This window comes from Polypterus senegalus, chromosome 8, assembly GCF_016835505.1.
Source record: "Polypterus senegalus isolate Bchr_013 chromosome 8, ASM1683550v1, whole genome shotgun sequence".
NCBI classification, from domain to species: Eukaryota; Metazoa; Chordata; class Cladistia; order Polypteriformes; family Polypteridae; genus Polypterus; species Polypterus senegalus.
In genome coordinates, this window is record NC_053161.1 from 57,775,157 (window position 1) to 57,793,963 (window position 18,807).

General features: G+C 37.3%; 1 protein-coding gene across 1 annotated transcript in view; it reads left to right on the forward strand.

Moving 5' to 3' along the window:
• Positions 1 to 18,807, forward strand: part of LOC120534550 (mucin-19-like) — a 131,339-nt gene that overhangs the window by 57,108 nt on the left and 55,424 nt on the right. Inside the window, exons 19-22 of the mRNA XM_039762145.1 lie at positions 833 to 970; positions 1,155 to 1,307; positions 2,485 to 2,579; positions 7,828 to 7,954. Coding sequence (XP_039618079.1) covers positions 833 to 970; positions 1,155 to 1,307; positions 2,485 to 2,579; positions 7,828 to 7,954 — 513 coding nt within the window. The remainder of the gene's footprint in view (positions 1 to 832; positions 971 to 1,154; positions 1,308 to 2,484; positions 2,580 to 7,827; positions 7,955 to 18,807) is intronic.

Consider the following 18,807-nt stretch of genomic DNA (forward strand, 5'->3'; position numbering starts at 1 on the left):
TTTCTTCCACCCGACTTCCGCCAATGACTGGAGGGAGGCGGCCCCTTCCCGGCACTCCTCAGAAGACACGCCCCAGTGTGGCGGAAGTGCCGGCTGCGCACCCAGAAGCCCTCCGGGTGCCCCCTATCCTTCCCCCCAGCACTTCCTGGTGTGGCGGAAGGGCTGGGCTCAGACTCTACAGGCACGGGCCGCCTGGCGGTGGCCACGGGTCCCTACAGGGCTGGACTTCCAAGCCCTTTACCCGAGGCCCCCAACATAACCAGGGAGGACGCCCCCTCGTGGTCTGGAGGAGGCACAAGCCCTCCTCCGGTCCTCCTGGGTGTCCCGGCCGGGCTCCAGCCCTGGCCGGATGCCACAGTATATATACACACTATACACACAGATGGAAAGGAACTTACACCCATTCATTAATGATGGGGAATATGGCATCTGTAAGATGTTTACTTCAAGGAAGACAGACTAACCACTTCAGCTTTTTAAAAATGGCCACAAAATTAGTGTTAGTAGTGTTAGTTTAATAAATTTAACATATATTAAATTATACAAACTGTATGTTCTGTCTCATTATCCTATATTATATAGGGAGGTCCAGATCTAATTATGCAATTTTCATTACGCTATAACTCAAAAAAATATTTTTGTTGCCGATAGATGACAGCACCTGCCCTGCTTTCCAAAATGGTTGAGATGGTTGTCAGTCAAACAGCAGGTGCGATGTGTTCGCCAGCATAATGTTGCATTATTAGATCTGGACCACCCTTTTATATGGGTAACTGTGTAAAATACTGTAATTTGACAGTTTTATTAATGCCTTCCATTGTTTGCTTTTTAGATGATGTGGCTATCATTTGGCAGTCTTCACAGTATGTTCAAGTACTGACAGCATTTGATATGGACCTGCAGATTCAGGTGGCTCCTGTCATGCAGCTTTATGTAACATTACCCGTGGATACTAAGGGCTCCATCAACGGTAGGCCAAAAAGATGCCGGTGGTTCCCTGCTTAACTTTACTTCTGTCCCTCAACAGCTACTTTCTCTAGTTGGAGTGAAAAAAGCAACTTTTATTAATATCTATAAAGAGGACATTTTACAACAACTAAATATTTGTAGCTGAGTACAAAATTTCATTATCAGCATTTTTATTTTACTTACAGGTCTCTGTGGCAACGTCAATGGCATAGTTACAGATGAATTCACGGCGTGCTCTGGAATTATGGAATCAACAGCCGATGCCTTTGCCAAATCCTGGGCAACAAATGCTGAATGTAAACCTCCATCCCCAACACCGTGCATCAGATCAGATAATGGTAAAATTATTTATTTTTTCAGTGAACAATATACCATATGTATGTGTAATTAAAAATATCCTTTTCGTTTTAACATGTTTAACATGTACTAACAAACAGTAGATTTGGCCGAATGTTTTTAATTTGGAATCTGATCATAATGGTATATTGAAGATTATTTTTTACTATTGTGTAAATATTGAGTTCTGTGAATCTTCTAAAATTTTTAATAAAATTGATAAAATTAATATATCCAAAATTAATATACAATAATATGGGTAGACTGTGATGAGCATTTTAATTCAAATGCCAAAAGACATTAAAGTCAATGTTTGCATGTTTAAATCCTGACAAGATTAGTCTCCCTAGGTCTTTGGCTGGCATATAACCGCTCAATATATATATTAACGCATACAGAATGACCTGTAGCTATATTATTATAGAAATACTCAACATAAAAAATGCCTAAGTGATCGGTCTAATGATGCTGAATGAATAGAACAATGAGCAAATATTTGTCTTGCTCAACTCCTGACTAGTATTATTGGTAAAATTCAGCACAATTATTGTTAGCAGGAATTTGCTTGGTTTGATGGTGACATTAACAAACACATTCACACTCAGTATCTTTCTGTTTTATGTCAACAAATAACATAAGTGGCATGACATTGGGCTGTGGGAAAATCCCATGAAGATGTGCCTTCGGTTAGAATTTGAAATCATCAAAATCTTTATACTCTATCAATCTGTTCTTTATTAACATTTGAAGAACTACACAAACAATAGTACCGTGAAACAGCAGAGCCAAAAACATGGATAAAATATAGGAAGGAAAAAGTATAAAAGAAGATAGTGAAGATTTGATATAGAATAGAAAAAGAAAGGATTGTGCTTAAACTGATATTAAAATTGACAAATGGAAACTACAGAGAAGAAATTTCACAAAGCAAAATTCATGGTTATTATAAATAGATTATTAAGGGCTAAGCAGGATGGCCTGAGAAAATTACTACTTTCTCAATGGTGATATTGGACAGACAGAATAGACATTTATTATGGAGCTCCATAAGTTTACAGATAAGCAGGTATTTCCTAGAGCCTAATATGTAATTGGAAATTGTTCATATAAGTTCATATTCAAAATCACATTCAAAATGTTGTATTTACTCATGTCTTTATTATCTTGTCTGTTTTATAGAAAAATATGCAAATGAAAAGTGTGCTCTTCTCAAGGACCCCAATGGAGTGTTTGCCAAATGCCACTCTCATGTTAGTTATGACAGTTATATTAAAGTAAGTGACTGAATTTTTTTCAGAAGCATATTTTTTAGCCTGTAGCAAAGATTCATCCTTCAAAAACAAATACTGTTGAGGTATAACTACTGTACTTATTTATATATTAAATTAACTTAAAAGTTAATGGCAAGAATATAAATGCAAGTTTCACATTGCAAATACACAAACTGAAAAGTGAAAGGCATCATTCTCAATATCCTAAGGGGTATGCTTGTTGTAAGCCTTCTCTAAGTCCAAATTACACATGCAGATTGAACCGGTGAACTTTCACAAACCCTGAAATATCTGAGCAACAAAAAGAAATCTGTCAACAGTTTCACTCACAGAAATAAAACTGCACTATTTCTGCTTTGACCTAACAATAAATTACTGAATGAAGTATCCAGTCATTTTAGTCATTTTTTTGAAAACTGAGAAGTATGATACATGCATGGATCACCGGAAAACACCCTTGTGTGACTTATTTTTTTTATATGGAGAGCATTATCTCTGTGCCTGAATTATGAGATACTGTCTCAACTTTTCACACTGAATATTAACCATGAACCTCATGAATCTCCAGAGCTAGCTGCATTTCTAGGTAAATCTTATTCTACCCACTGATTCACCATCTTGCACTTTCTGAAATACAGCAGTGATCTTAATCAAACAAATGTACTCAACCACAGCAGATCCATGCCTTCTTCCCCCCACTGCTACATCATGTGTATATAAAAGTCAACGATACCACAAAGTTTAACAGTTGCATGTGCTATGTGAATGCAGCCTAGGCGACATCCTGCATGCTTTTCTTGATAAATTGAATTGTTTGTTAAAATCTCTGTATAATATGAGACAGGGTCTTTCAGATTATTGTGAGTGACTGAAAAAAACAGGAGATAATAACATTAACCGGAGTAGTAGTCAGTGCCAGGCAAAAGATTAAAACTGGGAGATCAAAATAAGCACTAAAGCACTAAAGTCCAAAGTCAAAGTTGAAAAGAGTACATGAAACAAACCTAGCAAATGACCTATTTGAAAAGAAAACTAATTATCACTAGGGGATGCGTTATTATCCAACTGAAGGATGCCTTTTTACTTGCACCATGACCATATTTACTATATTGGAGTATCCTGTGACATTATCAACATGACAAATCATGATCATATGCACCATCACCAGTTGTAGTGTATACAGCTTCCCTCAGGTTTAAAAGGAACCTGATAGAAGAACCTAGCCAGTAGCCTAAGAGCATGAATATTGCGAGTGAACATCCAAAAATGTTTCTCAGGTCCATAGACATGCCAGTCCACAATATACTCAACCCTGAAACAACAGGAAGAGAGAGCCAGTTTCAACTTGAGTTGAGAAACTCACCAGAGAATAGGATAAGGTCTGATGAATTTCAGACCTAACTTGCATGAAGGTAGTTTAAGCCAGATGTTACTGCTCACAACCCACACCTTCCATCCTACCTGAAACATCAGATGGACAATTTGTTACTTGTACATAGGGCCAAATGCATCCAACTTACGGGTTAGTTACTCCACAGTGTGTTCAGAAATTTGGACAAACACTCAAAAGGAAACATACCCAGGTAGAAGTAACATCATGTTACGACAAAGTTCAGCTGTAGGCAGAGCATTCACAAAGCTGGACTTCAAAGAGTTAACAGTGCATCATAACAATTTCTCCAAATCCTGATTAACTCACAGACATAAACCATTACACTGTGGGTGATAACCAAAGGTTAATTTTACATCAATCCCCTCATTTTTTTACAAAAAAACTTCACCAAAATCAAGAAATTAATTGAGGTCCATGATCTCAGACAATAGACCTAGACAACATAATGAAATGAGTAGCCTTTGGAAAACCAGTCCATAATGACCAAATTGACAGTTGACTCATGGAAGGAGGAAAATCAGTTATTAAATCAATCAATACATACTCCCAAGGATGAGAGGGGGGCAGTCAGTGGGGAGCAACAGTCCCCATCTCATACCAGACTGAGCCTTGGCATGGCAGCACACTGCACAAACAATCATTGAAATTCCCGACATCCTTACTGAACACCAGACATACCATTTTACCATTACACCTTGGTATTATGATTAACAGGATGATATGTGATCACAAAATCCAATAGGCTAAAAAACAGCATCTAGCGAACCTGGCACATGTTTAAACATAATGCTGGCATTTAAAATATATTACAGTTGTATGGTCTGGGATTATAGCAAATTCAAGGGTTGCCACTTCCAGCCAGTGATGCCACTCCTCCAAGGCAATTTTAATCACTCACAATTCTCAGTCATCTACAGTACAATATAATTCTGTTGAAGACAATCTCTTATAATAAATAAGCTCAAGGATGGAAATGTCCAAATTCAGGAAGATGTTGGTATATTACAGCACCCACTCCAACACTAGACATATCTACTTCAACCTGGAATGGCAGTGAACAATCAGTGTGTCTCAAAATAACTGGAAACTTAGTCTTATGCTTCTGAAGTCGAAATGAACTTTGTGACACCCCTTTTGTAAGCAAGGTAATATGTGCAATCAGAGAACTGAAACTACAAATAAATCTGGGTAGAAGTATGAAAATCCCACAAAACATTGCTTCAGCTTCAGTTTCTACTAAAGGATGACAAAGACTTTTCAAGGTCCATTTGAATATCTGAATAACTAATATAGTAACTCACACTCAAGCTTGACAATTAAGACTGAAAAAGCAAAAGGGATAAGTTGCCATCATCATTTGCTGAGATCTTTTTCCTACAAGTGACCAAATCGCACTGCCTGATGTGGGAACAAGATACTCCATTAATCATCATTGCCCAGAGTTCAATAAAAGAGGTTATATAAAGAACTTGGTGATTTCCAATGAGAAGCCATTGTACCCAGACAGTGCAACAGAGCCAATAGAGAGCAACAGTGAGGCAGTTCCAAAACACATTGACAAAGGTTCCAGAGACCTTTACAGAGCAGAAGTTACAAATGGGGACAGGTGTTAAACTCATAGTAAACAGTTTACATGGTGTATGATATGATGTGATGTACAAAAATAAGCTAATTATGTTGATGGTTGGGGTTTCTGGAAGACTAATGATATTGTTGAAGATGACAGGAAAATGGTGGATGGAAGATCAAATTACCACAGAGAAAATAAGGACAAAAGCTTATAGGTGGTTTTGTACAGTGGAGCAAATAAAGTGGCAACGGTTTTTATTATGTAATGAAAACAAACGAGCAAAGGCAAAAAGTGGATGAGAAGGAAGAGGGGAAAAAATTGATATACTACATGTCTTAAGAAGTGACCTCAGTTGAAGATAAAGGAAGAGGAGGGGAGAACTTGGATTTTAATGCCTGGAAAGTCTAGAGTCCAGAGTCATCAAGGATATCCCCCAGAGTGTTAATACCTAAGAGCGACCAATGTGGAAAAGAAATGGGCTGTCACCAATACATAAAGCAATAAATTGTTAGCTCTTAAAGAAAAAAGCACCTCTTTAACTTGAAGGACATAATAATCCATGTTGTTTTGAAAAATCAGAATATTGTTGATGTAAACTATAGCAATATAATCCAAAAGATCATGAAACATATCATTAGCAAATAATTTAAAAACATATCCCGTATTTGTTTATTTCCTTAATGTAACTTAAGGAGAGCACTTGACGTCAAACATACTTGGAAACTCATTTTGAAAAATCTAAATTAATATTAATTGGGTGTTTCTTTGTACAGGGGGTCCTCAGGTTACGACACAGTTCCGTTCCTACAACAGTGATGTAACCCAAATTTTGGTGTAAGTCGAAACACACTCTAGCCTAAGTCACTTATCTATCTTAACACATTTGCAAAGTCATAATCTAGAACATAAAAACACAAAATCTAAGCCTGAGAAAAAAGAAAAGGACATAAATATACTGTACTGTACACTGTACTGTAGTAACAGAAAAAATGAGTGTAAAAAAATGCTTACCTTTATTCCTTCTCATTTCTCAATTTTATTAAGTTTTTATGGGAGTGATTGTTGTAAACTCGAAACTTTGTATGTTGAAACGTTGTAACCCGAGGACCCCCTGTGTATAAAGCTGAGTTTAATCAGTTATAAGTAAAGCATTCAGTCACACACTAACTGATAAAATCAGCAGCATTTTTAATTTTTTTTATTTTGGTGAAACACTAGAGATGAGGCATGTGAGACTCAACTACAGTTGCACTCAAAGTCAAGTTCTTTATTGACTCCTTAAGTGCTGTGATCTCATTTAGTGCCTACTGCACAGTAGCAGCAAGCCCCATGAACTACTTCCTTGATGGAGCCTGCTCCTCTCCAAAGTAATCTACGTCATTTGCAGTATTAGCTGGCGTCACTGATGCTACTTCAGAATGTCCAGGATTATTTGTGAGTGACTGAAAAGACCAAAAAATAATAATGTTAACCAGAATCATAGTCAGTACAAGGCAAAAGTTCAAAACTAGGAGATCAAAATAAATTGAGTAAAGAAAAGCACTGAGGCAAAGCCAAAATGTCAAAGTCAAAAAGGGTTTGAGAAACACAAAACAAACATAGTATTTTTATAAAAAGATAATGTTATCATAACAACATGGGACTTTGTGCAAGTCATTCTCCAAAACCTAACAAAAATTTCCTCTCACGTTGACCTTTAATTTGTCCACCTCCACAAATGACACCAGTCAAATCAGGATAACTGCCTAATAACATCATAAAAAAACTAATTTCTTTATCTTGACAGCTTTCCTCACATTTGTTTTTTCCATACTTGGTCTTAGAATGATCTCCATGGTATGTATTTACTATTTTTCAACCATTGACCCTTACAGATGACTTCCAAAGTTAGGAAGGAACATTTGCAACAAAGGCAATTTTTAGTTTTTCCATGGGAACACCTCTTATCATGTCTGGATCTCTTACGTCTATGTGAATGATGCTCCATTCTTCTGAAAAAGCTTTTTACCAAGTGGCTATGAGTTGACAGCTCATGCCCTCTTTTTGTTTGAGTATTCAGAACATATAAGCTGTAATCAAATGACAAGACTTCAAAATTAATTATTGACCTTTGGTAGTTCACTCTCATATGTGCCACCCCATAAAGGCAAGTGTACCATGAGAACCACTATGAGGAGAATTAGGTCTAAAGATTACTCTCAGTTTTCTAAGAAATGTTCACCTATTTCAAGGTTATAGTTGTAAGCTAATTGAAATAAAATTGAATATGAGTGGTTTTGTCTTTTTAGGACTGTATTGCCAGTACCTGCAACTGTGAAAATGTAAATGAATGCTTATGTACTGCTTTGGAAAACTATGCAAAAGAATGTTCTAGAAAAGGTCTGCGTATGACAGGATGGAGAGGAGATCAGTGTGGTATGTGCTTTTATTTATTTATTAATTTGTTTTTATAAATTGTCACCTATTTTTTCACATGATCCTATTAGTTTTCCATAGTTAAACAAGAAGGTAACTGGTATATTATTTAAAGATTCCATGTATAGACAATCATAAGATAGATAGATAGATAGATAGATAGATAGATAGATAGATAGATAGATAGATAGATAGATAGATAGATAGATAGATAGATAGATAGATAGATAGATAGGTTCTTACACACACCATGATCTGAACACACACAAGAATGACTAAAAAGGAATAAAATAAAGAATGAAAAACGTCTGATTTTGAATGGTCCCAGTGAGGCATTATGCAGCCATGTTGCCATTGCTATAACAGAATTCCAGTATTTCTTGACACAGTTCTGTTGAATAATTTATTGGCGTAAAGTACTCAGTGTTATTGTGTCAGAGAGACAGGGGTAAAAAGTACCAAAGTACAATTAATTTATTACTGTACTTAAGGACATTTTTCACATACAGTATCTGTACTTAAGTAAATTCATCCTTGGACACATTTGTCTTTTACTCCACTGCATTTTAAAGCAAATATCTCAGTTTTCTACTCCACTATATTTCTACATGGCGATGTGTTACATTTTACAGTCACATAAACAGTTGATTCTTTCTGACAGACTCTTTTTAGTGAATCATGGGAATTGATTCAGTAGAGCTCCACAGGAGTGCCAAAGCACATGTGTGAAGCCGTCAGCCTCTTTCATATAGAGGAGGGTTTCTTAAGCATGTCTGTAATTGTTGTGAAATAATTGTATGGTAAAATTAACTAAGTTTATCCAAATGTGAAATCTGTATAGAGTGATGAACTGTATGCTGTTTATTGTACTGTTTGAAGCAGTACCGTATGAGAAACAATTAAATTAAGTTTCAGTGGCCATCGACAAGTGGTTGATTTCACCTTCTCGGCATACATTGAATGAAAATCTGGAACTGAGGTGCAAGGAGTACTTTGTATTAAGATTAACATGCCTTGACGGGGAAGAATTCGTTCTTGCCACAGTATAAATATCAATCTACTGATATTGTGAAAGACATATTTTTTTAAACTCCCAAAAACTGGAAGAACACCAGAATATAGGGATCTGACAGGCAGTTTACATTCAGCACTATGTTAGTCAGAAGAAAAAAAATTTCAAACTGTGCTGTTTACTGAATTATTCAGCAGGATTCATCCTATTACCCGTATAAAGTACATGTAGTGTATGCTATATATTTTTATGAATAATTCACCTTTTCCAGTTAATTAAATTAAACACCAGAGTATTTTAAACTAGTTAATGTTTTAACTACTTCATTCTTTAACTGAGGTCATGAGTCAAATGACAAAGGTAAGTGACCTTTCATAATATGCTTTCAAAAATCATCATATTCTAGCATCACTCCCCAAAAAAAGTCTTTCTTTCTGCTTTACTAAACCTTAAACTGAGCATTTCCACTGGCAGTGATACACCCCAGAAATCACTTCCTATTTTGAATGATAATAGCTCTTTTAGCTTCAAGACCCAGGTACTCTCTGTGTGGAGTCTGCATGTCTTCCTCCTGGTGCCCCAGTTTCCTCCCACAATCCAAAGACATTCAGGTTAGATGGATTGGCAGTTCTGAATTGGCCTTAGTGTGAGTGTGTGTGCATGTGCATGTGTATGTGTGTGTGGTGGGTGCGCTCACCCTGTGACAGGATGGCATTCTGTCCAGAGAACCTTTCTTGCCTTGTACCGTTATAGTTGTTGGGATAGGCTCCAGCTGCCCCTGTGACCCTGCTCTGAATAAACATCTTTAGAATATTAATAAACAGAGTATTGTTTTCCCAATATGTTAGTCTCTCACTTTCTGCTTTTAATAATATCCGTATGAGAAAATATGCTTGAAGGGAAACATAAACTTTAACTTTTTTATTACAAGTATATGGCTACTGTTATTTGTCTGTTTATGATTCAGTTGTTACTATGATAATCATCCTCTTTTTGAGTCCCAATATGGTATCAATTTTCTAATTTGGATCCTCAGATTAAAAGGTCTAGGAACTCCAGGTTTATAAGTTTAGTGCACATGAATGATGCTGTCAGCCTCTTTCATTTAGATGTTTAAAGCACAAGTAAAAGTAGTGGCTATCTGATTTACGATTTATTCTATTTACAGCTAAATCATCATGATACTGTACAGTAACAATGCATTTATGTAAGAATTTGTTATTACTAGCTGTCCCCTGTGGCTCCGCACGCGTTGTAGTGAAGCAGGATAAACTTTAAAAATTCAATAAATTTTTTTTTTTTTAAATGTAATAATTTGTGTTGAGAAGAATTTATATTTAGTGCTGGGCGGTATGACCAAAATTCTATATGACTGTATTTTTCAAAATTATACCGGTTTCACGGTATTTAATGGTATTTTTTTTCCTTTGCATGAGTGGATGTTAACCACATTTTCCACTGCAATTACTGCAGAAGACTGGCTAAGAATAACCTATTCCACTCTCATGAGAATTGTACATTGTACAAAAAAAAAAATTTAATGTGTACACAAGTATTAATACAGGTTTGCATGGCCCCATAAAGTGATAGTTTTCAAGGGGTGGCACTAATGAAATTTTGCAAACAACTTAAGCTAAAATTTTGACAACATATTTTCAACGATTCAAAGAGGCATTTAGACTTAGTAAAATATCCAGAGGTGCATGTCAGAAGATGCATTACACTGAAAATGTCTTAGAAAAGAAATAAATAATGAATATTTTTTGTAAACCAACTACACTTTCTGTTAATGTTAACAATCTCTGTCCACTGACAAGTTAAACTGACTTTGTAAACAACTTTATCATCATTAAACTGCATAATATTTAAACTAATAAATAAATTAATAATAACAATCAAATAAATAATAGTGCAACTTCCAGTAATAATACTATTACTTCAAGGCTTCAAGCCCAGGTACATTACACAGTATTCACCAAATAAAAATAAAATAAAATAAAACAAGTGCAACTTGGTGAGACATCTTTACCAACTGAACCATCAATAAGGCAAATTGCATTAATATGGACCTTGCTTCAAGCTAAGCTATATACATAAATAATGAAACTGCAACTTGCATTTATAATGCTATTTGTGGTATAGCCCTATGGAAGAGTATTAGAGCCACAGTAAAGAAAAGAAAAAGTATATGTCGAGAATAAAGTCAACATGTTGACTTTATTCTCAACAATTCTACTTTAATCTTGACGCTTATGTTGAGATTAAAGTCAACATTTTCACTTTATTCTCGCTGTTTATGTCGAGATTAAAATAGACATTTCCACTTTATTCTAATAGTTTATTTTGTCATTAAAGTAAAATGTAAACTAAACTTCATCCTAAAATCAATGCTTAATTTACTAGATTTTCCCAAACCCTGTCATAAGTTATGTAGTACATTAAATGCTTGGTGTTAAGTGTTCCCTGACCCAGTTGTTAATCGCTTTACGCTTCTTAAACTGACTTCTTTCACACTAAGATAAGGCACAGGCAGGGATCGCCGCACAGAATCCATTCACTTCATGATATTTCTGTTCTTTGAAAATTTAGAATGCAAAAATAAATACTTGATATCATTTTCATGATGAAATGCTTTAAAGCAGGTATTAAACAGGCACAGTAGTGTGGTGGTAGTGCTGCTCCCTCGCAGTCAGGGTTTCTCTAGGTGTATGTTCATTGTACAGTAGAGGACTTGATGGCAGGTGTGACGATGGTTCAAAAAACTGTATGTATGAATGGGTATCGCACAGGTTTAACTTAAATATTGTGTAAATGTTAGGTTTGTGATCTGGTGGCACGAACACGGAATTCAATGGATGTTCATCTGAGCGGGCTTTCTTTATTGTATGCATGCAGTCTCTATCTAACCCCCAGTTCCTATCCTTTCTTTTACTTTCTCCTCATAACCAATCACCGCATGATAAACATCTTTGTGAAGTTAAAATTAGTTTTAAACATAGAGCACAGAGTGTTCAGAACTTTAAAAAAAACGTCATTATACATGTTTAAATATGCCATCCATTCAGGATTGCGCCCCATTCCAGCAAGCATTGTGTGCAAGGCAGGAGCAAATCCTGAACGAGGCGCCAGCACATTGCAGGGTGAATATGAGCACCACATACACTAGCAGGGTCAATATAGCATAACAAAACCCCACATCCTACATGGCTTTGAAAGAAAACCGAAGCACGCTGAGTAAACCCACCAGAAAAACATGCAAATTCAAGGCAGGGTACACCTGGGACCCCCTTGCTGTGAGGCAGCAGTGCAACCTCCACGCCACCTTGAAAATTATATCAAGTATTTATCTTAGCATTCTAAATGTTCAGGGAGTAGGAATATCATGAAATTAATGTATTGTGTGTGGCAAGCGCTGCCTGCACCTCCTCTCAGTGCAAGAGGAAGTCAGTTTAAGAAGCACAGAGTGATTAACATGGCTCGGGGAACACTGAACACAAAACATTTAATGTACTACATAACTTAAGATGGTGTTTGAGAAAATCCAGTAAATTAAATATTCATTTTAAGATGAAGTTTAGTTAACGATGTTCTACTTTAATGACAAATTACGAGAATAAAGTCAATATATCGACTTTATTCTCGTCATATGCATCGAGATTAAAGTGTAAATGTCAAGAATAAAGTCAACATGTTGAAACACTATTACACAGTACCCAGGTACATTACACAGTATTGAAAAAAAAATAAAACAAGTACAACTTGGCTTGCAGTAGTATCCAATAGTATATAAACAGTATTCGCACATTTAAACATAATAATGGTTCACATCCAACCTTTTAACACTAGAAATACCAGAGCCCACGAAAAAACTTGTAAATCCGTCCCACCTTAAATCGCTTCTTAAAATCGTTCATAGCTCTCCACCAGCGTCTTTTGTCATCTAAATGTGCTGATAAAAATCAGGCTGCACGCAGCCGGCTATTCCATCCCCCCACCGACTTAGAACATGCACAAACTTCTCTCAGCTCATGCCTTGATTGATTTTCTGGGAGTGAAGTGGAGTTTTAGAGTGGAAATAATAGATCGTTGTTTGAAACACACGCATTTCATGTCTGTTCTGTTTCTACAGTAATCCGTGTAAACACATTTTTAAAACAGAAACGTTTTTCATATTGTAGTAGTAAATGACAAAATGTAGGCATAAAATATATAATGTATGAAGCCTGAACTATCACACAAATACTTTCACAAAAGCTACAAATCTAACACAGCAATTGCGCTTTTATTCAAAAATATAACTGCAGAAACAAAAAGCCGCCTCAACATGCGACATTGACACCTGTTTATTATGACTGCCTCCGTAGTGCAATACAATCAGCTGCCGACTGGGAATCAGAAGGTCGTGAGTTCCATCCTGCACTGCTCCATTTTGAGAAGTAAACTGCTCTTAGTCTTACTATTTTAGAATAAAAACATACATTTGATTTCAGTCTGTAAGAGCCAATGTAATTTATGATACTTGTAAAGGTTAGCTTTGTTTTTGTTTTTAGTCAGTTTTATTATCTCAGCCGCATTCACGAGCCCAAACACACCCCACCCCGTATCTGACACTGCTGTTTTCACATAGACGCGCTGTAACAGAGGTAAACTCAGCTCCCTTCTACATTGGAGCAAGAATGCACATACCATTGCTTGCATACTTAAGTGTTAGCAGGCACTTTACGTGGCATTTCACACAGTTTTGAGCATGCCCTCTGCCCACTACTTGTGACTTTAGGCTTTAGGAAGTAAGTAAATAAATAAAGGTAAATCGTGTTATAAAATGATTTCTTCAAAACGTCAAATGTTATTTATTTGGCAGGGACATGTCTGAATGCACTTTTTGTGGCATTACACATGTATTTTTTGAGCATGTCCGTGCCAAATAAATAACGCTGTTTGTTTTCAAATAATATTGCATTTCTCTCTACGCTGTGGTTTCTATTACACACCTGAAAGAAAGAGACAATATATGTGAAAACATCATCGCGCAAATGCAATATTATTTGAAAACAAACAGCGTCTGATCAGCTGTAAAAGTATGGCATGTTTGTTTTTTCAGTCTGATTCTCTCAGTCAGACTAAATTTGTCTCTTATTCAGTGCACGCAAGAACACGCAGGTAGCCATATGCTGTATGCTACAACATGTTGGCGGTGATCAACTCACATTTTAAAAAAAGAAAGAGACAAATATATGTGACGTTTTGAAGAAATCATTTTAAAAAACTATTTACCTTTATTTATTTACTTACTTCCTAAAGCCTAAAGTCACAAGTAGTGTGCAGAGGGCATACTCAAAACTGTGTGTAATGCCACAAAAAGTGCCTGCTGACACTTTAGTATGCTTGCAATGGTATGTGCATTCTTGCTCCGATGTAGAAGGGAGCTGAGTTTACCTCTGTTACAGCGCGTCTATGTGAAAACAGCAGTGTCAGATGCGGGGGTGGGGTGTGTTTGGGCTCATGAACGTGGCTGAGATAATAAAACTGACTAAAAATAAAAAAAAACAAAGCTAACCTTTACAAGTATCATAAATTACACCGGCTGTTACAGACTGAAATCAAATGTATGTTTTTATTCTAAAATAGTAAGACTAAGAGCAGTTTACTTCTCAAAATGGAGAGGTGTAGAATCAAACTCACAACCTTTTGATTCCCAGTCGGCAGCTGATTCTATTGCACCATGGAAGCAGTCATAATAAGCAAGTGTCAATTACGCATGTTAAGGCGGCTTTTTGTTTCTGCAGTTATATTTTTGAATAAAAGCGCAATTGCTGTGTTAGATTTGTAGCTTTTGTGAAAGTATCTGTGTGATACTTCAGGCTTCAAACTTTATATAGTTGATGCCTACATTTTGTAATCTACTACTAGAATATAAAAAACGTTTCTGTTTTAACAATGTGTTTACACGGATTACTGTAGAAACGGAACAGACATGAAATGCGTGTGTTCCAAACAACAATCTATTATTTCCACTCTAAAACTCCACTTCACTCCCAGAAAATCAATCAAGGCATGAGCTGAGAGAAGTTTGTGCTCGTTCTAAGTCGGTGGGGGGATGGAATAGCCGGCTACTTGCAGTTTTTCTTTTATCAGCACATTTAGATTAACAAAAGACGCTGGCGGAGAGGTGAGAACGGTTTTAAGAAGCGATTTAAGGTGGGACGGATTTACGAGTTTTTTCGTAGGCTCTGGTAATTCTATTGTTAAAGCGAAAGTATCTCCAGACGACAGACACAACTCCTTTTTTCAGCAAAAGTTCTTCTGTGTCATCATGTTCAACTTTATCGTCTGCTACAGCTTCAGTTTTGGAATGTTTTCTGTCCATTTTCACCGCTCAATACCTCCACTAATACTTGTACACTGTTGCATGCATGTTTAGCGGTGCAGCAGTGAAAAAGGTCTGCCCTTAAACAGTTTCCCGCTGCGCCATGTTCCAAACGTTGTTTAGGCTATTTAAACCGGTGTTGCAGTATAAGAAAAATCCATATTATAACAAAAATAAAAAATGATTTTTGGTATGAATCGGTGTACCACCCAGCACTATTTATATTCATAGCTTTAGTATCCAAGAGCCTCTTGATATACAATGTTTTTAGTTTTGCTATCGGGGTGAAAATGTAGCTATGATCTCTTTGCCAAAAATGTAAAAAGTTTGAAAGGTATCTCTGGCTAAGCAGAAGGTAGGTACACTCCAATGTCAAACGTTGCCACTGTATGTGATGGTGTTTAGCTCTGACGGGAGAGTGTCCCTCGCATGGGGAGAAGAGCATGTGGCCGTGATATCTCTGCCACTGAGCAGGTAGCCTCTAAAACACATGTAGCTGTGATCTCTCTCTCGAAAACGCGAAACATTACCCTTTAACAATCTCTAGATCAGGGATCTCTAACTCCAGTCCTGAGGGAGCTGCTGTGGCTGCAGGTTTTCATTCTAACCCTTTTTGCAATTATTGACCTGTTTTTGCTGCTAATTAACTTCTTTTGAATTAATTTTTATTAACTTGCTCTTGAAGACACAGACCCAATAATTGTTTTGTTTTTCCTTAATTAGCAGTCAAACAATAATGAGATGCAAAATGAACCAAAACATGGCCAGCACACTGTGATCATCACACAATATCTGAAAATAAAAAGGGTGGAAATCTCAAGAATGTTGATTTGCTCTGGTGCCCAAAACAGTTTAACAGTGCTCTTAGAAAAGTAAAGAAAAAAATCAACAATTTTGAATGGGTTTAATTAACAACAAGACTTGGTGCCTAATTAAGCAACTGGTTGGAATGAAATTAGTTGGAATTTGAGGACCTGACTTAGTTGGGCTTCTGTTGTCTCACTCACTTCACATTTCATTTCTGTTTATGGAAAGAAATGAAGCAATTCAGAGGAAAGCAATTCAAAAGAAGTTAATTAGCAGCAAAAACAGGTCACTAATTAAGGAAAAGGTTGGAATGAAAACCTGCAGCCACTACGGCCCTCTGGAACTCCCTCCAGAAGTTTGAGATCTTTGCTCTAGATAATAATATCTGCTGAACAAGCAGGAATCGCTAGCTAAGCAGATGCAAGGTACACTCTAACACGTGGCGAGAGGTAGAGCAACTCAATCAGAGGCTTGCCCGTGAGTGAGGATGGCCCTGCCCAGCTCCCTACTCCTGAGAACCCTCCTCCCCCTCCCCAGACAGACAGACAGATGATGGGTTTTATATATAAAGAGAGATTTTGTAAGTTTTGTTATTGGAATTGTTTCAAACAGAATATTTCTATATATAATCTTCATTTGGATCTTGATCTTTGTTTGTCCACGAATGAATTAGAAGAAGAAGCACTAGATGGCACTAGAGTGACAGCTAAGTCAAGTCAAGTCAAGTCAAGTCAACTTTATTTATAAAGCACTTTACTTACAACAGCCGCTGACCAAAGTGCTGAACATAGGCTAAAATAAATTTTAAACAAAACAAACTAATAAATAAGTAGATAAAATACAATCAAATAAAACAAATTAAAACATAGTAAAACAACTAAACAGAGTTAACACAGAGTAAAATCAACTGCTCACACAGGATCAAACGCCAAACCAAAAAGATAGGTCTTAAGAGCAGACTTAAAAATGGGCAGTGAGGAGGCCTGTCTAATATGGATCGGCAGTGAATTCCAGAGCCTTGGAGCCACAACGGAAAAAGCCCTATCCCCCCTGAGCTTTCGCTGAGTCCTAGGAACATCCAGAAGCAGCTGACCAGCTGATCTGAGTGAGCGGGAAGGAGAGTGCATATGCAGCAGCTCAGCGAGGTAGGGCGAGCGCCCATTTAAGGACTTAAAAACAAATAAAAGAATCTTAAAATGAACTCTAAACTGAACAGGCAGCCAGTGCAGTGAGGATAATATAGGTGTGATGTGCTCATTCTTTTGCGTGCCAGTTAAAAGGCGTGCAGCAGCATTTTGCACCAGCTGCAGCCGAGACAGGGTGTACTGGCTAACACCAACATACACGAATTACAATAATCCAATAACTAAAATCCAATAGCTAAAACATAGGCATTGCATTAAGAATCTCCTCCAGGCTTATAATACTGAAGACTGTAGTACTCCAGTCACACCTCAAAACACAGACATTCAAACTAAACAAATTGTTGTGCTTTAAATTAACTAATCTTTATCTTTATATATAATCTTCATTTAGATCTTAATCTTTGTTTGTCCGCGAATTCCACGCATGCGTAGACCACCTTCCAGTTTAGTACGTTGTTGATACTCACAGATGTCGACAATATGCCAGAATAACCAGGCCCATCACGACAAGGCAGGCAAACCAAGCAATTGCTTGGAGCCCCGAGCTGGCCTGGGGCCCCAAGACAATGACTGGTTAAGAATAAAATGCAGCGACAAACTGTGTGAGCGCCCCATTGATAGTGAATGCAGTAAAGTGCAATGACACTGTTATCGGGATCCCCTCAAGGGGGCCCCCCTCGCTGACAGCAGCCAGCCAACCACGCGATCTCTGCTGCCGGCAAAATACAAAACTTCCTCGGCAGTCATGAAGCGGAATTATGCTTCAGGAAGCCAAAAAAGAAAGAAGAGAAAGGAAGAGGAGGATAAGAAAAAACAAGACAGTGGTAAGTGATAAATTACACACATAAAATAGCTCTACTTGTCTTGTACAAATGGTGCAATTTTGCAGCAGGTAGGCTAGCAGAAATATGTATGGCTATGCTGTGATTCCTTTGCGTGCGTGCGTGCGGGGGGCCTCCAAGTCCATTTTGCTTGGGGCTCCCAAATTTCTTCAATTGGCCCTGAGAATAACGAAAGGGGTGATGGACAGTGTTACGCTGGTTAGCCCCTGAGGCCTGGTTAGAGAATGAGATTGTCGAAGATAAAAGGTACGTGCCTACGTAACATATGAATGAAAGAAAGACAGTGGGTAAATTGAATGACAACGAAACAGCACGTTCCGTAAATTATTATTGTTACTTTGTGCGCATCTCACAGTTGTACCGTGGCTTGCTCACATGTCAGTGAAGTGATCCCTATTTATGCTTTAAACGAGCCTGGATACCTATGTGTCCCCCTTTTATAACCATTGCTCCATGTATATTGCCTTACTCTTTGGATTGCCACAAAGCAACCGGCGAGATTGCGTCGTGAAAACAAGACGGACTGTGAACGGACAGAAGCAGAAATGCTCCTACACCACCACACAATTACTATTCGGACAGTGATTCCGAGTAGGCCGTTCCTATCGAATCAATATCCAAGGGTTTTCTTTTGTAATTTTGCTTCCCTTATAAAAAATCATAATGCTGTGCGACGAAGG